At 40.8% G+C, this 26,811-nt stretch overlaps 1 protein-coding gene across 2 annotated transcripts in view; it reads right to left on the bottom strand.

Annotated features, from left to right (window-relative positions):
• The window catches only part of PLDP1 (phospholipase D P1), a 349,866-nt gene that overhangs the window by 94,860 nt on the left and 228,195 nt on the right, over positions 1 to 26,811 (bottom strand). For both annotated transcript variants that reach the window (XM_089419470.1, XM_089419468.1), the window contains exons 14-16: positions 16,344 to 16,490; positions 16,054 to 16,251; positions 15,784 to 15,885 (exon numbers count right to left, since the gene is read on the bottom strand). In XM_089419470.1, coding sequence (XP_089275596.1) covers positions 15,784 to 15,885; positions 16,054 to 16,251; positions 16,344 to 16,490 — 447 coding nt within the window. The remainder of the gene's footprint in view (positions 1 to 15,783; positions 15,886 to 16,053; positions 16,252 to 16,343; positions 16,491 to 26,811) is intronic.

Raw genomic sequence — 26,811 nt, 5'->3', positions numbered from 1 at the left:
GGGAAGAAAGGATGAATTTTCAAATCACCATGGGGAATAAGGCAAAGTGTACTCCAGTAGGAAGAGGTACCATAGTTTTTCAAACCGAAGCAGGAGAGAGACTTCGGCCAACCAATGTGTTGCATGTGCCAGGATTGAGGATGAACATACTTTCTGTATCTCAACTTCAAAACAAGGGCTATGACGTTTTCTTCATTAAGGAGAAAGTATATCTCAAACACCCAAGTTGGAAAAAGAAGGCTCAAATTGGAATTAGAAGTAACATGTTGTACAGGTTATAGCTAGAATCACCAATGGCACTGATAGGCAGTAATGGAGACAAAGACTTGAATGAGCTATGGCACAGGAGGATGGGACACTTACACCATGGGGATTTGAGAATTCTCAAGAAAACAGTATCAGGAATGCCAGAACGAAGTACTGAACCAGAAGATGTATGCAGAGGGTGTGCTCTGGGCAAGTATGCCAAAGTTGTGTTTTCCAGAAGTAACTAAAGGGCAAAGAGTTTGCTAGGATTGATACACTCAGACATCTGCGAACCGATGTCCACAAAAGCTCTTAATGGTGCCGAATACTTCCTCACCTTCATCGATGACCAATCCAGGAAGACTTGGATCTACTTTCTGAAAACCAAGGATGAGGTTTCCGGTTGATTCAAAGAATTCAAGGCTCTAGTGGAGAATCTGACAGGAAAGAAGATAAAAGTGTTTTTCTCGGACAATGGTGGAGAGTATGTTGACAAGGACTTCACCGATTCCTATGCTAAGGAAGGCATTAGAAGAGAGTGGACAGCTCCTTACAAACCAGCGCAGAATGGAGTAGCAGAAAGGAAAAACAGGACTATTGTGAAAGCAGCTAGGGCAATGTTGGATGATCACGATATACCTAAATTCCTGTGGGAGTATGCAGCTCGACAGCTTATGTCCAAAACAGGACTCCTCACAGGGCATTGGGCAAAATCACTCCAGAGAAGGTCTTCACCGGGAAGACACCTGAAGTCAGTCATTTCAGGATATTAGGGAGTTTAGCATATAGCCGTATACCCGAAGAAAAGAGAAAGAAATTAGATCAAACTGTTGAGAAAGGATATCTTGTGGGATATAGCGAGAACGCTAAGGAATATAGAGTCTATCTTCCAAGGAGCTGGAAGGTAGTAGTTCGACTGGATGTAAAGTTCATTGAGGATAGAGCTTTTAGAAAAATCCCAAGAAATGCCTTCCGAGGAACAGTCGAAAGACGAGCCGTTGGTCAGACCACTTCAACCAGCGGAAACTGGTACCAGAAATCCTCCTGAACACAAGGCTTCAAAACAGGAGGAATCTCAGGAAGAAGAGGAGTTGCTAGATGTGCTTACTACCAGTGGAAGAACGAGTCGGGAACTCCGCCAAATTCTATGGGATGCAGAAGACTTTATTAGCGCACCCAGGAATAGTAAAACGGAGCGAAGACAACCAAACATATACCAGGCCTTAGTAGCTCAGGTTGGGGAACCTTCTAGTTTTCAGGAGGTCGTTCAACATCAAGTATGGGTGGATGCTATGATGGAGGAATATAGCTCTATAATGGTCAATGATGTCTGGGAAGTGGTACCTAGGCCTCAATACAGATCAGTGGTAGGTTCGAGATGAATCTACAAGGCAAATATGTTGCAGACGGCAGTGTGGAGAAATACAAAGCCAGGTTCGTGGCTAAGGGGTATGCTCAAAAGGAAGGGATAGATTACGAAGAAACCTTCGCCCCAATGGCAAGGTATACTTCTATTAGGACTGTGATATCTCTTGCAACTCAGATGGGGTGGGAGATTCATCAGATGGATGTCAAGACAGCATTTTTGAGCGGGGTAATAGAAGACAAAGAATACATCGAACAACCAGAAGGTTTTGAGACACATGAGAAGAAATCTCATGTATGCAGGTTAAAGAAAGCCTTGTATGGACTAAAACAGACACCTAGGGCATGGTACGGTCGAATTGATGGCTACTTGCAGAAAATGGGGTTCGTCAAGAGTGACGCAGATCCTATAATCTCTATTATCTGGTTGTACAGAATGAGCCTCTAATCCTAGTGTTATATGTGGATGATCTCTTCCTAACAGGATCATCCAGGCTCATCATAGACTGCAAGAAGAACCTAACCACAGAATTCAACATGAAGGAATTGGGACAAATGCATTATTTTCTGGGGTTGGAAGTTTGGCAACAGAAGAGTTAGATCTTCCTGGGACAAGGGAGATATGCTACAAAAATCTTGAAGAGATTCAAGATGCAAGACTGTAGACCTTGTTGAAGTTTCTAAGTCTACCAGTTACAAACCCTCCATGCACTTTACTGATTTATTCCTTCCCACTTGTTCCTTTACTTAACAAGTTATTTACAATGTAAATACTGAAAATAAACACTAGTGCATGCTCAACATATTACAGATCATGAACTGAAGGAAACAGATACAAGCACACAAAATGACACTGTTATTTTTGGACCAATGTCCCTGGAAAAACCCAATGCGTGAAAATCGGTGTAGCTATCTGAGGGTTTTCTTATTAAGCAATTTTAGAGTACAATCTGGGTACCAAATAAGGCTTACCCAATAGATAATTCCCTTGGCAGTAGTACCTCTCAGTTTGAGACAAATGCCCTGGATAAACCCTCCAGCAGCTCCTCAGCTCCAATCTGCCCCAGAAACCCTAGCGTCTGCCTTTCTGGAATGTGTCGGCCTCTCTCTGCCCAGCGCTGGCCCTGCGTCACCCTGAATGGCCCTGCGTCAGCCTTAGGAGGCCCTGCATCACCCTGAATGGCCCTGCGTCGGCCTTAGGAGGCCCTGCGTCACCCTGAATGGCCCTGCGTCAGCCTTCTGGCCCTCTACGTCAGCAACGTTGGCCTCTCTGAAGCACTACGTAGACCCTGGCTGCCTCTGCGTGGCCCTACATGAGCCCTAGTTGCTACTGCGTCACTCTCTCTGGCTCCTGTGTTGATCTCCCGGAACTATCTCTGCCTCTCTATCTCTCTGTACTCACTACCCCTCAGCGGCAACTCCAATCACTGATTCTATCTCTCTTAGCAAACCCCGCTCTAGAGAATAGAATCACTAATCATCTGGTGTACTCCCCAAGTGATCCTCAAGCCTACTCTTATACTTTTCTCATTGACATGTCAACGACCGAGATTAAGTCCCTAATCGACGACTTAGATTAGATCTGGCTTGATCCATGTCTTTTGGACCATTTTAACACAATTTTATATTAATCCACAATAATATTTTAATTTCCCTAAGTTTGGACTTAGGGACCCATTGAAAATATTAATTATTTTAATATCTCCTAAACTTTTTAGAATCTGCCCAAACCCTTTCTGGGTATTGGAGATCTCATGTGCCCCAACCTCTCCACCAAATTTCGTGGCTAGAGCACATCCAATGCTACCACAAATCAACACTCCCTCTTAGCGAGGACTGTGCTCTAGCAATACTCCTCACTGAGTATTACTCTGATCATCCGGCATCGGTCCCTATGCTGATGCTAGGCCTGCTGCCCACCATCCTCTGCACTGTTGTATCCTATACTGTTGCCCATGGTTCTGCCACTGCCACTGTTGCATCTGTACGACAGCTCCCTCTGCATCCGTGTTGTTGCTGGTCCTTTCTCCCAACAGTGCATCCATGCTACAACTGGTCCTTTCTCCCAACACTGCATCCGCACTACAACTCTCATCATGCTGCATCGTGTTGCCCACTGCTACATTGCAACTCAATTACTGAGAAGTAAGTATCTCCCAACTCTGACCTCTCCGTTGGGCTAGAGACACTTGCCGATGCTGAAGCTTCCTCTGTCGTTGACAAGTGCTCCCTCTCTGACCTTTGTGCTGCTGCAACAACTCAATGCATCTCGCACACCTCTCTGTGCCATCCTACACTAGAGCAGTGTTTTAAAAACCGTTTTGAAAAACCGGTTACCGGTCAAACCGGCCGGTTAGCAAGCTGGCCGGTCCGAACCGGCCAAAAAACCCGGTTAGACCTTGCCTTTCGCCGTTTTTTGGGCCCTAACCGGTGAAAACCGGCCGGTTTAGGACAGAACCGACCGGTTTGTATCAAACCGGCCGGTTTTTGGCATGCCCACCGAATCATGCAAAAAGGCGTTGGTGGTTTGTGGTTTAGGGGTTTTGGGGGGGAGGTAAAGGTATTTTCCCTCCAAAAACACCCTCTCCAAGCTATAAGAGACCCCTCTCACTCTCATTTGTCTCACACAACTGATTTGGAGTGTTTGTGAGTTTGTTTGTGAGCTTGGAGAGTGTAGAGTTTTTGCTGAAGTAGTCATCTTGGAGTTGGAGTTGGAGCTATTTTGGAGATAGTGTGTAGCTGTCAGTGGAGTTGCCATCTTCAAGAGGAGGCTAAGGGAGCTAGTTTGCATTTCCAGGTAAGGATTTGCACTTGATAATTCCTCATTTGAGTCTGTTGTCCATGAATTTTTTTTTATGTGTTATAAACTTCTCACTTCTATGATCTATCATGTATGCTATAAACTCTCTAGCTCTATGCTATCAAATTTTGTAGCTTGAGCCTTGCATGTGCATTTGTTTTCCTACATTTATCTTTGGTTTTCCATTTTGCTTAGCTGCAATTTTTTTTTTAAATGGCAGATTTCTTTGCAAATTGTTATTATTTCAAGCAGAAATGGCTCCAAAAGGAAAGGACAGTGCATGGGCTCATTGTGATGTAATTGATGGAAAAATGATATTCAAATTATGCCATAAATCTATTGGAGGTGGGGGTATTCTTAGGTTGAAACAACACTTGGCTGGGATAAGAGGCCAAGTAAAGCCATGTGATGCACCAAATGCACTGTTAGGTCCTATTAGGGCAGAATACATTTCCAAGCTTGAAAACTTTTATGAGGATAAGGCTAGGGAGAAGGCCATCCAAGATTACATTGCAAGGAAGAGGGAATTATTTGAAGCCATGAAAGAGAGTGGGTATTATGATTATGAGATTCAAGACTCCACTTCTATCCCTTCCACCAATGACCCCTTTCACTATGTTCATCCTTCTATTGGCCAACCATCAAAAGGAACAAAGAGAACAAACATCCGAAGTTATTTCTCATCTTCTGCCAACATTGCCTCTTCTAATCCCACTTCCTCCCAGCCAAGTTCTCAACCCACTTTGGATCAACATTGGGAAAGACAATGCAAAGAAACTTCTCACCAATACATTGCTAGATGGTGGTATGATTCAGATATCCCATTTAATGTTGCTCGCTCACCTTATTACCAAGCTATGTGGGACTCTATTATAGCTGCAGGAAAGGGCTTCAAAGGCTCTAGTATGCATGACTTGAGGGGAGCTCTTTTGCAAAAAGAGATATCTTCCATTGATGAGTATTTGGTTGATTTTAAAGATTCATGGCTCAAAACAGGTTGTTCCATTATGTCAGATGGATGGTCCGATGGAAAGAACCGCACTATCATTAATTTCCTTGTTTCTTGCCCTCAAGGAACCATGTTTTTGAAATCAGTTGATGCATCTGATAAGGTAAAGGATGCAATCCTTCTATTTGAGCTTTTGGATAACGTTATTCAGGAAGTTGGGGAGCAGCATGTTGTGCAGATCATCACTGATAATGCCTCAAACTATGTTCTTGCTGGAAAGATGGTTCAGGCCAAATATAAGACCATATTTTGGACTCCATGTGTTGCACATTGCATAGACCTCATGCTTGAGGATATAGGCAAAGTGGAGTGGGTAAAAAACACTGTAGAGCATGCCAAGTGCATTACAAAATACATTTACAACCACTCATGGGTATTGAACCTAATGAGGAAACACACTGGAGGCAAAGAACTTGTTAGGCCTGCAATTACGAGATTTGCAACTCACTTCCTCACGTTGCAATGTCTCAATGGTCAACATAAAAACTTGCAAAAAATGTTTTCCTCTGATGAATGGTCTGAATCTCGGTGGGCTCGTAGAACAAACGGAAAAGACACCAAAAAGAAAGTGTTAGACACTTATTTTTGGAAAAGGTCTGTATAGCTTGTGAAAATTACTGAGCCCCTTGTTAAGGTGCTAACGTTGGTGGATGGGGAAAGATTGGCCATGGGCTACATTTATGAAGCTATGGATCAGGCAAAGGAGCAGATACAGGCAGCTTACAAGGACAGGTTAGCTAAATATGGCCGTATATGGGAGATCATTGATAACAGATGGAACAATCAACTCCATCGTCCTATACATGCAGCCGGGTGTTTTTTGAACCCAAGGTATCACTATAAAAATCAGCTAGGAGATCAGCATGATGGGGAGGTCAGAGCTGGATTGATTGATTGCTTGGAGCGCATGGTCCCTAGCCATGTAGACCAGTTGGAAATACATAGACAGCTTACTATTTTCAATATGGCAAGTGGTACTTTTGGCAAAAACTTGGCAAAGATGGCAAGAGATGTGGACCAACCAGGTAAGCAATTCCAATTTCCATTTTGTTTTTCATTTCAAGTTAAAATTGTTTACGTTCTTGAATCTTTACAATTCAAATTATAAACTAAGTTACTAATTAATGTCTTTTTCTTTGCAGCACATTGGTGGGAGTCATTTGGTGGCCAGTGTCCTCAATTGCAAAGGTTTGCAATTAGAGTCCTCAGTCAAACTTGCAGTGCTTCAGGTTGTGAGCGCAATTGGTCTGTTTTTGAGCGCATACACACGAAGAAGAGAAACCGTTTGGAACAAGAACGGCTAAATGATGTTGTTTTTGTGCAATACAACCTTCGACTGAGGAGGAACCAAATGATGAGCAAATCACCTTATCTAGATCCCATTGTGTTGGACGATATTGATCCAACATCAGAATGGGTGGAGGAGACTGAAGATCCTGTGTTTGAGGCTGATTTTGATATCGACATGGCTTTAGCGGGGGATGAGGCAGATGATGTGGCGGCATCAGAACCAGGATCAGTAGCGGCATCAAGGAAAGGCAAGGAACCAATGGAAGGCACTAGTCGTGCAGGTCGACAAACTCGTGCTTCCATTAGGTCCACTTCTATTGTCATTGGTGGCATTGATACTGAGGTTGCAGATCAGGTTGAGGCATCCTCAGACTCTGAACCAGATGATGTCTATGTAGCTCCTGATGATGATCTTGTGTCTAGTAGTGGTGATGGACTTGATGATTGATCATGTGTACACTGTAGACTTGTAGTAGGCCAATGGCCTCATAGCTTGCAACATTGTTTTTGGACTTTATAGGCCATTTAGAGCCTCATTTCTTATGTATTTTGCTATTTTGTCGATGATATGTATTGTACTCGGTGCCATTTTGATATATTCACCTTTACATGGTATATAAATGAGCAAACTTTGCATATTTTGTCTCTATTGGCTTGGAATCATGGTTTTACATCTTAAAAATAGTTTTGTTTCATTAAAAATTAATTATTTAATGTATTTTTTTAAAACCAGTTCGTTTAGACCAAACCAATCCCGGTTAGACCGGTTTCGGTCGGTAAACCGGTTCATTAGGTGGACCGGTCCGGTCACCGGTTCCGGTTTTAAAAGCATTGCACTAGAGCAACACTCCCATGCCTCTCACACTACTGCAGCTTGCTAGCCTCGCGCTGTCCTGGGAATCCTGCACTGTAGCTCTCTCTACCACTTCATCCGCATCCGTCTCTACCCACATCAGCCAGTCCTGCTACTCCTCTTTGGGGCTCCCGTAGCAAGGTCTAATCCAAGAGGCTGGGTACCTCAAGGATCCTAGCCCTCATCGCCTGTAGTCCACCTGACTGCAGCTCGATGTCTCCCCACTTCCGCTCAAGTGGTGCATGTGCACTCATGGCACAGTCATCGTCTATCTCGACTTCCTTCTCTGCCCTTCTTGGCGTTGCCTTAGTCTCGGAAGACTCTCCCTTACTCTTCTTCCTTGGACACTGGGTCGCATAATGACCCAGCTCCCCACAGTGGAAGCACTTGATCTTGGAGAGATCATTCTTATTCTGCTTTTCTTCCTTTCCCTCAGATGCTAGGGCAACATCTTCCTCCTCTTCCTTTTTGACTCTGATCCCCTTACTACTGCTTCCCGCCTTTGTCTGTCGTATGATCTCTTCTTGGTGAAGAGCCGCCCACATCTCATCCCAAGGTGGAAGTGTCCCTCTGCCCAATATACTCTGGACAAATACCTCCCAGTCTTCTGAGACTGCATTCAGGGTTGTCCTCACCATCAATTCCTGATCCAGCGTGGCTTCTATGGAAGTCAACTGATCTCGGATCTCATTCAGTCCTCCGAGGAAGGTGTCAATCGGTTCTCCCTTCTTCATCTGATATGACCTCATCTGATTTTCTAGTAACATCCTTCTCTGCACAGAAGTATGCTGGTACAATTTCTTTAGGGCCTCCCACATCTCATTTGTCATTTCCTTCTCGGCAATGTGTGGTACTACATGGTTCTTGACCCCGTCAAGGATGATGCTCTTGGCCCTCACCATTACATCTTCGTACTTGTCGTTCTCAGCTGGGTCAACTGGGATAGCTATCGTCTTCAAGGCGAAGTGCTTGACACGATTTCTGTCAAGTACGAATAAGATTCTGGCCTTCCAAACTGCAAAGTTTGACGCTCCGACAAGTCTGTCCTGGTCTCTTACTCCATGTAGTGCCATGATGCTCTTCTATTTCTCTCCTGGAATTTCTCGATGTGACTCCCTCTGAGTCTCGATTTCCCTCTTGGAAATCCTTCTGTCGATGTCGAGATGCCCCCTACTCTAATCGTCTGTGCAACTGCACCACTAATCTGGATTTCTAAGCTAGAAACCTTCAGTAGCAACTCCCTCCTCCTTGGCCTTGCCCTCTCAAGTATGTTCTGACTACAGTACCTCACCAGCTCCACTCTGCAACTTTCCCACGGCGTCTTAAACCCGAGCAACTTGAGGTGAGAGCTCCTAGGCTTTGCGCAATCCCGGTAGCAGCAACTCGACCTCCTCATCCAATTGTGTCAGCCCTCCTAGCTTCTGCGTGAGTCTCCCTTTTCCTCCCTTAGCCTCTGCGCTGCCTCTTCATGGCTCACCCTTGATGACGCAGGCACTGCGTCACCCTTCCCTTATTGTTGCTCTACTAGAAACAGCTTCTGTCACTCGGGACAGTTGTTTTCTACTGCTATTGCTCCGCTCGGCTAATGTCCTCAATTCTCCTGTGATCTGCAACCACGCTCTGATACCATGTTGAAGTTTCTAAGTCTACCAATTAGAAGCCCTCCATGCACTTTACTGATTTATTCCTCCCTACTTGTTCCTTTACTTAACAAGTTATTTACAATGTAAATACTGAAAATAAACACTAGTGCATGCTCAACATATTACAGATCATGAACTGAAGGAAACAGATACAAGCACACAAAATGACATCGTTATTTTTGGACCAATGTCCCCAGAAAAACCCAATGCGGAAAAACCAGTGCAGCTATCTAAGGGTTTTCTTATTAAGCAATTTCAGAGTATAATCTGGGTGCCAAATCCGACTTACCCACCAGAGAATGCCTTTGGCAGCAGTACCTCTCAATCTGAGACAAATGTCCCGGCTGAAACCCTGGATAAACCCTCCAGCAGCTCCTCAGCTCCAATCTGCCCCAAAAACCCCAGTGTCTGCCTTTCTGGACTACGTCAGCCTCTCTCTGCCCAACGTTGGCCCTCCGTCACCCTGAATGGGTCTGCGTCAGCCCCAGGAGGCCCTGCGTCAACCTTCTGGCCCTCTGTGTCAGCGACGCTGGCCTCTCTGAAGCACTACGCAGCTCCTAGCTGACTCTACGTAGCCCTACATGAGCCCTCGCTGCTACTACGTCACTCTCTCTGGCTCCTGTGCTGATCTCCCGGCACTATCTCTGCTTCTCTGTCTCTCTGTACTCACTGCCCCTCAACTGCAACTCCGATCACTGATTCTATCTCTCTTAGCTAACCCTGCTCTAGAGAATAGAATGACTAATCATCTGGTGTACTCTCCAAGTGACCTTCAAGCCTCCTCTTATACTTTTCTCATTGACATATCAACGACCGAGATTAAGTCCCTAATCGACGACTAAGATTAGATCCGGATTGATCCATGTCTTTTGGACCATTCTAACACAGATTTATATTAATCCACATTAATATTTTAATTTCCCTAAGTTTGGACTTAGGGACTTCATTAAAAATATTAATTATTTTAATATCTCCTAAACTGTTTAGAATCTGCCCAAACCCTTCTTGGGTATTAGAGATCTCATGTGCCCCAACCTCTCTACCAAATTTCGTGGCTAGAGCACATCCAATGCTACCACAAATCAACATGAAGGAATTGGGACAAATGCATCATTTTTTGGGGTTGGAAGTTTGGCAGCAGAAGAGTGAAATCTTCCTGGGACAACGCAGATATGCTACAGATATCTTGAAGAGATTCAGGATGCAGGACTGTAGACCTATGGCTACTCCAATGATCACCAACTAGAAAAAGATTTATGCATCGGAAGATAAAGATGTTGATCCCACCTTGTACAGGCAACTTATAGGGTCCCTGATGTATCTGGTCAATACTAGGCCAAACATTTGTTACGCTGTCAACACCCTCAATTAGTTCATGGTAGAACTTAAGAGGGCGAACTGGGCAGCAGCCAAACATGTTCTCAAGTATATACAAGGAATAGTCGAGCATGGACTATTGTACACCAGAGGCAATGACATCAGGCTGAGTGGGTTCACTGATGCTGATTGGGCTGGAAGTTCAGTGGATCGAAAAAGTACAACTAGGTATTGTTTCAACATTGGATCAGGAATGACCTCCTGGTGCCGTAGGAAACAGAAATCCGTGGCTTTGAGCTCAGCGGAAGGAGAATATATGGCAGCGAGCACAGCTTCGTGTGAAGCCAATGGCTTAGGAAATTGCTTGTGAATCTATTTAGAAGAAGGATGGAAGCGACTAGGATCATGTGTGATAATCAGGGTTGCATCAAGCTCTTTGAGAATCCAATATTTCATGATCGGTCGAAGGACATTGATATCAAGTGTCACTTTGTCAGAGACTATGTCCAAGGAGGGGCAGTACAATTGAGGTACACTCCTACAGGAGAACAAGTGGCAGATATTTTCACCAAGACTCTAGGAGGAACAAAGTTTGTTCATTTCAGGGAGAAGATGGGGATCGTAAAGAATCCATTTCAGTAATGGATAAGTAGTTTCAATGCAGCAATTAGAAGTGGCAGTGCTATGGATAGCATGATGTAGCAGGTTGAGAGGGAGTTGCCGTACAGGAGCAATAGTGGCAATGCCATGGCCAGCAGTACAGGAAGCAACAGTGGAGGGGATGTGAGGCAGCAAGCCAAGCATTAGCACAGGTGTCGATGCAGAAGATCAGTGTGATGTTTCTATAATGAAACATTGCTAGAGCACATTCCTCGCTAAGAGGGAGTGTTGATTTTTGCTAGCATCGGATGTGCTCTAGCCTTTAAATTTGGAGGAGAGGCTAAGGCGCATGAGATCTCCAAGACCCGATCGTTTTGAGAAATTCCATCCGGATGAGGAGCTATTAAAATAATTAATTATTTTAATGGGTTCTTAAGTCTAAACTTAGGAAAATAAAAATATTAATGGGTATTAATAAAGATAAGGATGAGAAGCTTCTAAGAGACGAGAATCAAGTCTGTTTTAATCTTAGCTATTGATTAGGGACTTACTCTCGGTCGTTGATTCGTCAATAGGAAAAGTATAAGAGAAGACTCGAGGGTCATTTGGAGACACACAGGCAGATACTCAGTATCTCAAGGAAATTTGATTCTCAAAGAAGAGGAGATCGATTTCAGAGGGAGTTGCAGGGTGGAGGAAGAGGAGGGCTTCAGTAGCAGGCAATGATCGAGGAGGAGGTGATGCAGGGGCAGTGGAAGACAACGCAGAAAGAGAGACGCAGTCCAGAGGAGAGACGCAGAGCCTACACAGGCTAATGCAGAGGGATGCAGAGCCACTCAGAACCACCCTGGATCAATCAGAGTGACGTAGGGGTGACACAGAAGTGGAAGCAGGGTCTCCAAAGTGTCAGATGGTCTCAAAGGGAAAGTCTCAGGTGTTTTCTTTTAATATCTCTGTAAAATCATTCCTTGTAAAAGAAATTGTTGTTGAAGATTAATAAAGCCCTCATCTGCTGCACTGGTTTTCCCACATTGGGTTTTTCCGGGGACAATTGTCCAAAAATAGTTGTGTCGATGTGATTGATTCTTATGCATGTATTTTTTCTCTGGGTAATTGTGTGATAACTGCAGTAGAATTTATATTAATATTTGTTGAAGGAATTTCATAAATAACTTATTGAGAATAATAAGTAGGTGAAATAAATCAGTTGCTGCAGTGATAGAATTTCAATTTAGAAATTTTCACACATCACATCTCCATTGATGATCAGGTAGCTAACATTCCTACCAAGCCTTTACCGAAAAGAAAGTTCTTGGTTTTTAGAGAGTAGCTTGGACTTATGGACATGACCCTTCTAGGAAGTGGTCACAGCTAATCGAGAACACTGAGTTGCCTTCCCACCTATCAGAGCTCACAAGATTAGGGAATGATGTCGGAAAGCTCCTAAGGATGAGGGACCTTTTGTGTAGTGTGTGCCACAAGAGTAGGCCTAAGTATGCATGTGTCCCACAATCTGGGACGTGGGTAGAGCCACCTATCTGGCCAATAGTTGTACTGAGACTTGTCTGAGTGACTTGTCTAGGATGCAGGTGTTCCACCACTTGACGTTTAATGAAACTTGGATGAGCGAGATCTTTTTCATGTGTTGACAAGTGGATCCCCCCAAGTAGAGTGAGCCTTAGATGTGTGAGATCCTTGTCGTGTGTTGACAAGTGGATCCCCCCAAGTAGTGATAAGCCTTGGATGTGCGAGATCCTTGTCATGTGTTGACATGTGGATCCCCCCAAGTAGTGATAAGCCTTGGATGAGCGAGATCCTTGTGTTGGGTTGACAAGTGGATCCTCCCAAGCAGTGATGAACCTTAGACGTGTGAGATACTTGTCGTGTGTTGACAAGTGGATCCCCCCAAGCAGTGATGAAACTTTGATGTGTGAGATCCTTGTTGTGTGTTGACAAGGGGATCCCCCCAAGCAGTGATGAGCCTTGGGTGAGTGAGATCCTTGTCATGGGTTTACAAGTGGATCCCCCCAAGCAGTGACGAGCCATGGATGTGCGAGATCCTTGTCATGTGTTGACAAGTGGATCCCCCCAAGCAATGATGAGACTTGGTTGTGTGAGACCCTTGTCATATGTTGGCAAGTAGCAACCCCCCCAAATACGTATAGGGTGAAGGGTGAAGGATGAATCTCCCCTATGATGATTCTTCTTCATTAGTGTGAGACATCATTATTCCAGATGATACAGAGCAGAGATGAACAGAGATGAGCAGACAAAGCAGTGGTCTTTTGTTGCAAAAAGAAATTCCTCCCTAGCTAAGAGGGAGTGTTGAAAATTTGGTAGCTCAAGGACGAATTTCTAAAAATAGAAAGTCTAAAAATAGAATTAGAAAATCTAAAAAAAAGGTCTAAAAATAGAAAGTCTCAAGTATGACTTTCGAAATAGTAAATCACCTTCCATCAGTTGGTAATCAAGTATTGTTGATGGAAAATCCTTGCTAATCATCAATCAATCCTAATAGTTCAATTTCGACTTAATCATCAATGTTATCATTAATATTATTATTATTATTATTATGATACTATTATATTATTATTAAAAAGAAATTCAAGTCACTCGATCATGGCTCTCAATAATGTTCTCTTACGCTCTCATTATTGGCATGGCATATTCCTCTTACACTCTAATTAATGCCCTTACACTCTCTTACCCTCATTAAAGCACATCATAAAATATTCTCTTACACTCAATAAAAGCATGTCATAAAGGATTCCTCTTACACACTCTTTAATGCATATGTTACACTTCCTCTTAAAAGCATAAGTTACAAAGGCATGCATACCTACCTCCTTAATGGTGTGAGTTACATTTCCTAAATGGGCATGAGTTACACTCCTCTTGGCATGCGAGTCACTCCTCCTTTAAGGCATGGATTTGTTGCTCCTCCTATATATGTGTCTCATTCTTTCTCCCCTCACTACTTGTGCATTGTGAAAGAAAAATACGAACTTGAGAACGAGTTGGAGAGAGTTGAAGAAGATTGTGAGAGAGACTTGGAGAGTAAGAGAAGAAGTTGGTGAGCCAAGGTTGATTCAATGCTTCAGTGTTTCAGTGTTGATTCAGTTGAAGGGAAGATTGATTCAATGTATGCATCTATTGTTGCTACCAATTATCTTCATGCTACAACATGTTCAGAGTAGGGTGAACTTACTCATTCTCTTGATCTCTCATTGTCCTTTGTATCTCTGTTGAACTATTGATATCTAATAGAAGAAAAATCTGGTTAGGTTTTCCCCTTATGGGTTTTGCCCTGGTCATTGAACCTAAATTCTTTGTCTCATTGTGTTATTGGTTGTCTTCTATGGTGCATATGGTTTATATGGTTTATTTTCTATCCACAATTTCTGAACTAATATTGCAACATAAAGAAGTTTTGTAATTGTTGAAGAATGTAACTAGTGTCGGTCTTCATAATTACATTTGACTATTTGAGTCATGATGTAATGTATTTGTCAAAAAAAGAAAAAGAAATTTTATTATTAAAAAAATTGACTTACTAAAGCATGGGTTTCATGCTTTTGGTCAATTGTTTTTAGGTCAAAGTCTCCATTGAGGACTTCTACGGTTTATGTCAAGTGTCATTGTCCATGTCATAATGTAAAAGACCCTTCTTGGGCTTTATTTGTCAATAAATAAATTTATTTTATTGTAAAATAGGTCAATTAGGCCTCCTCCACCAAGTCGGCCTTAAGAAAGGACAAGTCAACCTCAACAAGGGAATTCGACCTCACAATCTCACTATATATTGGAGCAACTCAACTCATTTGTTAGCACATCTCACACAAGTTCGAATTGCAGTAACTGGGAGCAGAAAAAGTGTGAAGTTCAAAAAGGAAGTTGGAATAGAAGCTTTTGGGTCTCTCTCTCTCTCTCTCTCTCTCTCTCTCTCTCATGTGCAACGAAATTCTGAAGCTACATTGAAGCTGGGAAACTACATCGAAGTTGTGAAGTTGCCTCAAAGTTGTGAAGCTGCGTTTAAGTTGTGAAGTTGCATCAAGGTCGAAGCTGCGAAGTTGCATCAAAGTTGTGAAGCTACATCAAGGTCGAAGGTGTGAAGCTGCTAGGCTAGAGGTACTGAAGTTGTTAGAACGAAACTGCAGTCCTAAAGCTAGGTCAAAGTTATGAAGTTGGGGATCGATATTCTAGGTTGAAGCTGCATTTGAGAAGCTAGCATTTGGTAACTTTGGAAGAGATCATCTATCAGAAGGAAGAGCTGACTTGGTGGAGGAAGAAGGTCATTTGGTCTAGGGTCTTGGTCTATCTCAATTTGAATCTACTGAAGGAAGAGTTCTGACTGGGTTTTCCCTTATAATGGGGTTTTAGCCTTGGCTGAGTGCCTACAACTGGTGTCCATGATCTTCATGTTTTTGCTTTGATGATTTATTGATGAAAAGAAGATAAAGGAAGAACATAAAGAAGCTAATAAGAACATAATAATATCACAAGTAATTATCAACATAAGAAAAGCTTTCTGCCTTTTTGATTTTCTAACAATAATAAGTGATTGTTACAACATAGAACATCAGAATTTCAACAACAACAACGGAATCCACTTGCACAAAAGATATACACATCAGGATGCTAAAGAAAAATGAGCTTATACCTCAGAATCTCTAGATCCTAACAAACTTCTGTCATTTATGTTAGCTGATCCAATTAATACAGCACGGTCATCAACTATCATTACTTTGCTGTGCACATAAATCTGAGATAAAAGTTAACATAACAATAAATCAGAACAACAAATGTCATACAGAAAAAATGAATGAGAGTAGAGTTCAAAGTTAAACTCGAAATTAAACAAATTGAACAAGGCTGCACCCCCCAAACTTTATAAACCTATTTTCAATTTAACTGGAAGAAATCGCCTCACCTGGCTGGTGGCCAGTGGACCACCTTCACAAAGTCTGCCATAACTCCTGAGTCCATAAAAGGAAACATAATTGCACACTTTGACACCCAAAACAAGCTCAAGATTTTCTAATAATGAGTTTTTGCCTCTACATATGGTCCGATACTGCCAATGCATTATGGCCCTAACAGATGCAGCACCTGCATCATCTACGCCCCCCTGCATGCCATATAGAGGAAAATAAGATATTTCATCATTTGAATCTGAATTATCAAAAGAAATTGTCAATAAGAAAACTCCATAACACCTACCTGGAAACCAGGTAAAAGTGGTATAACCACAATAACCCGAAAGCATTGCTTCTCATTATAGGCTCGAATGATACGATTATATAATGCTTGTAATACTCGGTTCTGAATAGTATCATCCCCGTCAAGACCTGATATAAAAAATTGATTCTGCAAACCATTTATGGAATCCATTAATCAAATGATTAGTGTGAACAGGCATATAAGACAGGATTGTTGCAAATCTTCCCTCCAAGAATGTGCCAAGAAATAATTAACCTGTCTTGAGCAGATCAATTTGCAACACATTCTTCCTAAAATAAAGGGTATATGAAACTGCAATGGAAAGAAGAGGCAAGAAGATAGGAAGCTGACAAGCACATGTGGACGAGAAGGCAGCCAGGTTTCGGCACCCCGCTCTTCAGAATCAAAACATATGCACAAAGAAAATAAAGAAAACTATGATGGTTTGAATGAGATGCATGCCACTAACTTGACAACAGGAATGTGACAAACAAGTCATGAATTCTCCCTGTAGACATTCCTGTACTATTAAGGAAAGTTAAAAATTAAAATTATATGATAAGCACACAACTCCCAATAGAGCCCCACTCCAGATACCAGAGCCAAATTAAAATCTACCGTTATAGGACAAGACCTAGATGGGTAGCTAGACTATGCCCCAACAGATAGGCATGAGCACTTGATGACTATCCCTAGTGCCTTGTACTCCCTTAAACAGAGTGTAAGAATAAACAGGGTTTTGCAGAGAGCACATGAATCCATAAACTTAGCTGGAATTTATCAATGCCTATCACGTAGAAAGTTTAGGTACTGAATGCACATATTATAATATCAACTTCCCAAACTTAACACAGTTGGACATGGTGAAATTGTATACATGTACATCTGGCATGCACCATTTATACCAGCTAGATCTCCATGTAACCAACATGGACCCCATCATGCTAAGTAAAATTATCAAACCGTAAAAGGCTCTGACCAACCTAATTCAATTATTTGCAGAATGTTTCACTTCCATGATGAACTTTTATCACGAGACTTCATTGTGCTGGCATCAATATCTTTTGAAAGATAAATCAGTTTTTAATATTTATGTCCTGAGTGATATTGATACATTGACTAGTTATGATATCTGCTCTTACAATTTGGATGTCGATAAGGAGTTCCTGTAACATAATTCTCAGTTATCATGGTTATGGCATTTTCATGCTTTACTTTTGGAATGTGGTTTTCTTCACGCACTAACGTTGCTTGGTCGGTCACTAGATCCTCACTTGTAATTTCCATCATTTGTACTTCAACATCTGAAAACGACTTTACTTTAACTAGATTGGCATCATCTTGAGTCATGATATTAATTGTATCCGTCTATGTTACCTCTTCCCAAACTTTGATTTTTTTATCTGAAGACCTTGATGCTTCATTATCGATCAGTTGCTCTAACTTTCTGTTCACCAATTAACTTATTAATTTGTGCTATCAAATTTTGACTATGATTCTTGATGTGGGAAATTTCTTCATTTTTATCTACGATGACTTTGTCAACTTCATTTTGCATCTTTTGCATTCACTTTTGATTAGGATTACCCTTCAAACATTATTCAAGTCTTTTGATGAATGTACTATCGAATTTGACTTCATTGAAACATCCTGAAGTGTCATCATCTTCATACACGAAAATGTCAAAAATATTCTTTTTTTGTATTTAGGACGAAGGTACCCAATTTTCTAAACCAGAGTAAATCAACAATTATGTCGATCTCTTCTCTAAACATAATTGCAACATTGTATTAAGATATACATTCATTACTATCAATTGTCACTTGCAAGTCCTTAATTCATATTGTCTCTTGCACAAAATATCTTTCTTTTCAATTATATGTCTCTGGAATTGATAATTGAATTGCCAAATCAATATTAATGTAATTTTCCTTCTGGTATAATTGCAACATTGTATTAAGATATACATTCATTACTATCAATTGTCACTTGCAACTTTGCAAGTCCTTAATTTCATATTGTCTCTTGCACAAAATATCTTTCTTTTCAATTCTATTTGGCTCTGGAATTGATAGCTGAATTGCCAAATCAATATTAATGTAATTTTCCTTCTGGTTCATGTTGATAATGATATTAATATATTTTCCTTGAATACTCCCATTTAGTATAAATAATCCAGAGTATGAAATTACACAAACTTTATAAGAGAATCTTCCTTCATTTTCTTTTCAATTGTCCCCTTTATAACTTGGATTGGGACCTAGGATTAGTTTTAATTAACTTGGATTTTTAAAAGTTCTGCATTTTTTATATTCTATAATAATTACTTTCTAGAGGGTTAATATATCTCCACAAAATTTATTATTTTTATAAAATCCTTGAATTAATTCTACTCCCTTATGACTTCTTTCTTAATAGAATTCCAATTTTAGGATTGAGGTGGACTTGAAATATAATACTATAACACCTTATATACTTTAAAAAATCAGATGACTTCCTCTTATTTGTTGAAAAATGCACTATTGTTATTTTTTTTAGTATTTAACATTAAATGGTTTCACCAAGGGAAATCTTTTTTAATTTCAGTCAGTATGTATGATAGATAGGTTGAGATGCTGCTTTCAATCTGACTTCATCCCCACAACCTGATATTATTATTACCTTGTATAGCCTATAGTTTACCCGCGTATTGCTAAGTGGCTGGAAATCTAATGTATGGATGGTGGCTGTACTTCTGACAATTCTTCGGAATTTTTGGGCGAATGCAGGAAATTTAATGTACGGATGGGAATGTGGGGCTGTATGGATGCTGCTGCCCTTGTGAAGATGCAGCTTGTACAACTGTAATTAATTGCACTGTACAGTAAATAAAATTAGAACTGCACTGTACGGCTGAGGTGTGTACAGCACTGATCTGATATAGCTGAGCAATTGAAGATAATACCGCAGTACAGCAGCACTAAATCAGTAGCTGTATGGATCAGTTAGAGTTTCTCTGCAACAAACTGGCAGCTGTATGGTAGGTCCTGCACAATCAACCTCACAATTAATCCAATTCAGCAGTGACTGCATACTGCACATGGCAGTGGCACTATATAGTGGTGATTTCAATTGATTTCTACAGCAGCTGTACAAAATCTGGACTTTTTAAATTTTTTTTCTATTTGCGATGGAATATTATTTTCTTCAATGATACAGTTTTCTGAGTTTCATGGCAGTCGAATTTCACATTGCATATTTCAAATGGCCAAGGGCCAGTTATGGTCATACCAATTCTTTAGAGAAACTCTGATTTTTTTCATGTGGCTAAAACAGTGTATGGCCAATAACCAGAATCAGACAACAAGACTCTCATACCAAATGTGACAACCAAATCTGGCTCACCAATTAAATATACAAAATTTAAATATTTAGAATATAAAAAAATCCATTTAGGGTAAAATATATATATATATATGAATTGAAAAATTTATAAGCATTGATATGATGATTTGATTACAAATGAGAGCCCTATATATAAATCTAAGCGGCAGTGTCATGTCCTTTCATTAGGATGTGTCTATTCATTAGTTTGTGTGTGTGTGTGTGTGTAGATATATATATATATTCATTACACATGTATAAAATTCACTCGCTACATATCCAAGAAGCTGCCCCTAGGTGATGATGCCGGTCCACATATACCTAATTATGTAACACTAGAAGGGGATTCTGTCTTAAATGTGGGGTTTGATAACTGGTTTGATTTAAACCATAATCTACGAAACTTGCACTCAAGAAAAATATTGTAAACTTCAGATTTAGATGAGGTAAACTGGTAATAAGATTGCTCTTTTGTCTATAAGTTAATGTCAGTGTTCTCCAATTAGGATTGTTTGATAGCCACAAATCCACATAAGCTAGGCCCTGGAAAAAAAAAAGTTTGTTCTTCAAGTTAAATACTCCAGAAGACTTGGAATATGTAGATCTCCATTGAAATACAAGAATATATATTAAAATGTATGAATAAGAATGATGATACAATTGAGAGAGGGGGACCTGCTTATATACTAGGCAGTGCCTCTTCATGGAAGGTCATGTCCCATTTAGACATGCCTCTTCAGTACTAATTACTAATTAACTAATCATTATTACAATTATCCTCATTATTTATATTTATATTATTTATATATATTTTATTTGTAACATTGCCTTCCTCCTCAAAAAGGCTTTGTCCTAAAAGCTTGTTGATGCAAAAGGTTTGATCTCTTTTTTGGTTTCGAATGTCTTCTTGTCTTGGCACTGGCATTTTCGTTGATACAAGTTGATACGATCTTCTAAGTGACAAACAAAATTGTCACACTCAAAAGGGATCAAACCATCCTAGATTAATCTTCTATGGAATATTCTGATCATTAGAATTTTGTAACGAATTGTCATCATAGGACTGGATTGAGGTTACATCAATATTCTTTGGAACATCAGTTTGTTGTTTCTGTTTTGAATGGTCCCGATATGTAGCGTGGTTGAGTTGTCTACTCTCGTGATTCAGATGTCAATAGGGAACTTTTTTTGTTTGACTTTCCCTTATTACGTGTGTGGAAATTTTTTGATTTCTTTCTGGTACTACGGTTGTTGAGTTCGGTACACAATCTTTGTTTGGAATTTTCATCATCTGGATTGTAACATGTGAGTGCATTTTTTCTTCAACTGATTGATCTTCTTCTTGAGTTTTGTTATTGACTGGTTCGGTTTTTTATCTTCAACTAGGGATGTTACGTCTAGCGACTTCGATACTTCCTCTTGAGTACAATGTTCTAACTTGTCTTTTAACGACCTCTTGTCCTTCTTAAGCTTTTTAATTTGTGTTCATAATTTTTCGTTATGATCCTTAAGTCGCAAGACTTCTTCAATTCTATCAACAATGATCTTGTCAATTTCATTTTGCATATTTTGTAATACTTTTTTACCTTCTTGAAAAATTACTTTTGAAATATCTTGGATGTCTTCTGGTGTTACTGAATTTGGTTTCATAGTGACATCATGTAGTGTTATTTTTTTCTTTTTGTAAGAAAATGTCAAAAACTTCTTTTTCGTATTGAGGATGAAGGAACCAACGGTATCCATCTAGGGTGAACCTAAAATAATGTCACCTTGATCGCTCCATAGCGTTTGAATTGAGAATTGTGATACGAATGTATAATCTCCAATGTTTAACTGTAAATTGGTTATGTCATATATTTTGTTGTTAAAACAATCAAATTTTTCACTTATATTTGACTCGGGAATCACTAATTGGTTTGCGATTTTAAGATTTATATAATTTTTATCTTCGGCTAGCGCGATAGCCATAGTACCATCCTTTCCAGCAATAGATCCTTTAATTCTAAATAGCACTGAGGCATAGTTATATTTCTGGGAATCTTCCCGCCTTCATTTCTGAATTAGACTCCATTTGTTTTTTTGCCTTCTATAAAAGCACTCTAATTTTTCCTTTTTTTCTTGAAAAAGAACTTTGATATCAAAAAAGTACTTTTATATAAAATTATAATTATATTTTCTTTTATACTTCAAAATTTTCTTATATCTTTATAGATCTTTAATAAAACTTTTCCTACTATTATAACTCCCTTAAATAACTTTATAACCTTGTTTTCTCCTTGTTTAACCATAAGTTGTCTTTTAATTATATATACTTGTAATATAACTTCTCACTTATAATTACCTTTGCCTAAACGTATTTAAAACTTTAATAATATAGTATTTCTTTTTCACTTTTTAACTTAAGGGGTTTCCACTTTTATGAATTATTTTCCCTTCAATAATTTGAATTATGATTGCCTGTTGTTAGTGCCACATATAATATAATAGCATATTTGGAGGGTTGACAGTCGCTTCTCTTGATATTCTCTAATGATATTAACACCTCAAATACTTGGACTCGGAGCTAAAGTGACAGTGGCGTCTTAGCTAAAATGATAGCAGAAGGTGTGCTAAAGTGTGTGACGATTCGTTGGTTGATACAAACTAGGTTTTATTCCACGGTACGCGCTTGATTGGTGGCTATATGCTACTGTAATTGTCAAGACAAAGTTTCGAGCTCGCACGAAGGTTTGACCAACTACTGGAGGGTTTCCAATTCAGAAAACAAGAGGCAATCGGACGGTGTTGGCGTGCAGTTTGACAAGGAGCGATGGCGTCGGTGTGTGGTCTGTATGCTATGGAAGTGGCAGTGGTGGCGTTGGTTAGTTTCAGGCAGAGTGGGCGGACGTTTGTTTTATCTGGGATCGAATTTAGAAATAGGGAATGGTTGCGGCAAAAGAACAAAATGGTGGTGTGCACTCAGCGGAGAAGGGGTGTACACCAGGAAGGAAAATGGCGGCGACGAGTTTGGCAATTTGCACGAAGCTATGGTTGATGCGGTCGTCACTGCCATGGGCGGCGTCAGCAGTAGCTCTGTCGGTTAGTAGTGTAGCTTATTCCTGCGGTTGCGTGCACGCTGCAATTGCGATGGGCGTCGATTGTTCTATTTTTTTTTTCTTATATATATTTTTTTGTGGTTTTATTTTTTATTCTCAACTTCTTTGTTCCAAGTCTTCTGGAGTATTTAACTTGAAGAACGTACTTTGTTCGTTCCACGCCCACATAACAGTCTGGGTAAACTGTGCAGGGAGACCAATAGGGTGTCTAGGTAACACCTTGATCATTATATAAATACTTCTGCTTCATCATTTCTAAATAACATCTAAAATAATACAATGCAAAAATTACAAACAAGGTCAAACTAGAGAATGGAGATGGCGCAATATCAATAGGAATATTATAAAGCAATTGTAGAAATTAGGTCAAATTGAGTTTGGCAAGGAACTGTAGAGATCACAATGCATAAAGAGAATACAAGATTTACCCTAGGAAAACCCAGCAATCCTTTTCAATAGAGTAATTATTCAGTTCAACAAGAGACACAACTAGACCTATGGTCAAACCTGGTCAACCCCTCCAACTCAAGCCTCTCAATCTGATCCAAAATTTCGGCCCCCTGCAAATCGTGCGAACTTCTTGTGACTCATGCGCACTTCATGTTAATCATGCAGACTTCCTATTACACATGCGCACTTCCTGTTCCTCATGTAGACTTCTTGTTACACATGCGCAATTCCTATTCCTCACGTAGACTTCATATTACACATGCGCACTTCTTGTTCCTCGCGTAGGCTTCTTGTTACACATGTGCACTTCCTATTCCTCACGTGGAAAACAGAAGAGAGAGAGAGAGAAGAGATGAATTCGTCGTTTTTCATCCTCCTTGTCCTTCTTGTCCTTTGTTTTCTTGCCCAAATGATCCTTGTGAGATCAGATGTGAATTGCTCTTATGGAGGAGGTCGAGTTGCCTTTATATAGTGTCTTGTTGGGTCAAATGGTTGTGTCCTTTGCCTCTGTATATCCCTAAAACTGTACATCCTTGTTTGCAACATATCTTAAACCATAGTTCACCATACCACGTAAATATCTCAAAATGTACTTTGCTACAATCCAATGGTCATGCCTCTGTTCAACCCAGAACTGGCTCAAGGTCTTCACATCAAAGCAGATGTTCGTCCTGGTGTTAACCAAATATATCAACGAGCCAATCAATTGTTGGTACATTGATGGATCTACCAAATTGGATTCAGGTCATTTCAACTTCTACAAGTTCGTCACGATGGGAGTAGCCATGGATTTACAATCCATCATACCAAACTTTTGAAGGATATCAATAACATACATTCCTTGACCAAGGAATACCTTGCCAGGGTTCTACCATACTTCCAGTCCAAAGTAATTGTTGATTTGGGGTAGCATCAGATGTGCTCTAAGCGTCAAATTTTGCAAGGAGACTTGGGCACATGCATTCCAAAGAACCGAGAGACAATTATATTAAAATAATTAATATTTTTAATGGAGTTCTGAAGTATAAACTTGGGAAAATTAAAATATCAATGGGTATTAATCTAGTTGTGGGTCAATCTTCTAGATAAAGATAGAGATCAAGTGAAAATGATATAAGCCTTTGATTAGGAGTTAATCTAGGTTGTTGGTTGTCCAACAAGAAGATATAAGAAGGGGCTTGAGGGTCATTTGGAAAATACACCAAGAGAGATCAAGAAATCGATTTTCTGAAGTGAGAAGTTCTCAGGAGTAAAATACGATGGAGGATATTTCTTGCAGCAATGGGGCAGGGTCAATGATCCGAAGGAAGATTTCCAGATCCGAAGAGCCAGTAGCAAGAGGTTGCGTCATTACCAGTGCAAGAACGCGCGAGTGCAGGAACGTGCGAGTGCAGGCAACACGAGTGTCGGGGTTGCTTAGGGAATATCTCTGCCAGATTTTCTTGTTGTTTGGATTGTCAGTTGGGCATCCATAGATGTACTCAGATTTCACTGTTGCATAATAAAATAAAACCCTCACTGCTGCACCGGTTTTCCCAAGTTGGGTTTTTCCGGGGACATTTGTCCAAAAATAACAGTGTCCTATGTGTTTGTATTTCCTTGCTCAATTACTATGTTTTATTTAATTTGGTGTAGGTTGCTTCAGAAATTTACTTCAATGTTTCAAGGAAAAACCTGAAATAAGTTTGTAATGTAATTTACGATCTAGGTGAAGTAGATTCAGTTGGTTGCAGTAGGTTTCCTGAGATTGTTAGATCTAAGAATTTTCACATGGTATCAGAACTGTTGATGTGAAACGGGAAGAACAGATCTAACAATGAAGCAAGGGCCAACTTGCTGAAGCAAGCAGCAGTTTGAAACCCCTGAGGGATTGTGCAGTTCTAGCCAGGAGGGTTGTATTTTTGTGGGTGTCTCTCTCTGAGTGAGCTGACAGAGAGGTAAGACTGCCGGATCGAGAATTTTCCAAGGCAGAGGGAACCACGCAGAGCATCAGCGCAGAGCTAGAGGGACGCAGTTTTCTGCAAGCTGAGTGCTGGGCAGAAAAGTCGTCGAAAGGAGGAAGCAGATCGCATAGTGAGGGAATACTTCCTCAGTGATTTCTTGTCGAGGAAATCAATATTTCTCATTTACTGAGCAGCAGAGGAGCAGCAGACTTACCAACTCCATCAAGGAGTGCGTAAGCCAGCCTAGAAGCTACGCAGTAAGGAGAAAGAGGGAGTTGTTCAACAGTTTTCGAAGGATATGGAAACTAGTGGCTTGAGGGATCAGGACAGGTTGGACGGAGCTTCCAACTACGTCATCTGGAAGGCTAGAATGTCATTCCTTCTAGATGAGCATGCCCTCAAGACGTATGTTGATTGTGTGGTAGTTGTCCCTATGGATGCAGATCCGCTAATGAAGTACAAAGATGAGATGGCAAAGGCTAAGAGGATGATCCTAGATGGATTCAAGGATCATGTGGTGTGTCACGTTTCCAGCAGAGGGACTACTAAGGAGATGTGTGATGCCTTGGCCACATTGTATCAGGGATCTTCCGAGCAGAGAAAGATGTACTTGGAACAGAAGTTGAGATCTACACAGATGCAAAAGGGGGAACATGTGGATCCATTCCTCACAAAGCTGAAGGAGACCCATAATGAGTTGTCGACTGCGGGGCATACACCTCAGGATTCGGAGTTAGTGAGACTAGCTATAAATTCTATCTCGGATGAATGGCAAGTCTTTATCCAGCATAACCTAGGCAGAGCAGCATTGCCAAATTGGGATGAGATGTGGGCAGCTCTAAAACAAGAAGAGTTGAGGAGAGACTTGGTCAACATCAAACTTGACGAAAGCAGCAGTGGCAGTGGGTCGAAGACCAGACTAGAGGAGGAGGATAATCCAGCCCTTGCATCGAAGGGGCAACAGGGGCAACAGAGACGAAAGAAGGACGTCTCCAAGGTGAAGTGTTCAGATGTGGCGAGATGGGCCACTATGCATTCCAGTGTCCCTTGAAGAAAAAGGACAAAGATGAGAAGCACGATCCTAAGGTTGCAGCCGCAAAGATCGAACAAGAGGAGGAGTTCGCCATGACAGCCAAGACACCTCAAGTAGGGAGGTGGGTTGATATAGAATTGTAGTTCGATAGAGCTACAGATGGGCAGGATCCTTGAGGAGCCCACCACTTGGATCATTACCTTGCTACGGGAGCCCATGATCAGTAGTAGCGGGATGCAGAAGCTTTCAATTGGTGCCATGGAGTGTTGGAGTGACAGATACAGTGGTTAGCAGCGCCATAACTTGAGCAGTGCAGAGTAGAGAGGCAGCAATGCATGGAGGCACAGTGCAGAGCTTCAGCAGCGCAGTGGCTTTAGAAGATAGCGTGGGACTAGCCGCAGTCAGGCTTTCAGCACCGACATGTATCCACAGGATACTTATCCAGTTTTGGGTGTTTTCACTTGCTTCTCTCAGCAACTGAGTTGCAGTATGGATGTAGTGTTAGTAGTGGCAGTGCTAGCAGCATAGCAAATGCAGCATTTGAGAGGAAGTTGTAGTACAGATGTAGCATTGGCAGTGGAAGT

Source organism: Pinus tabuliformis, chromosome 4_1 (genome assembly GCF_031772625.1).
Source record: "Pinus tabuliformis cultivar Carrire ecotype Pingquan chromosome 4_1, CPIR1, whole genome shotgun sequence".
NCBI lineage: Eukaryota > Viridiplantae > Streptophyta > Pinopsida > Pinales > Pinaceae > Pinus > Pinus tabuliformis.
Note: the sequence above shows the minus strand (reverse complement) of the source record. Positions and strands in the feature narration are given on the sequence as shown.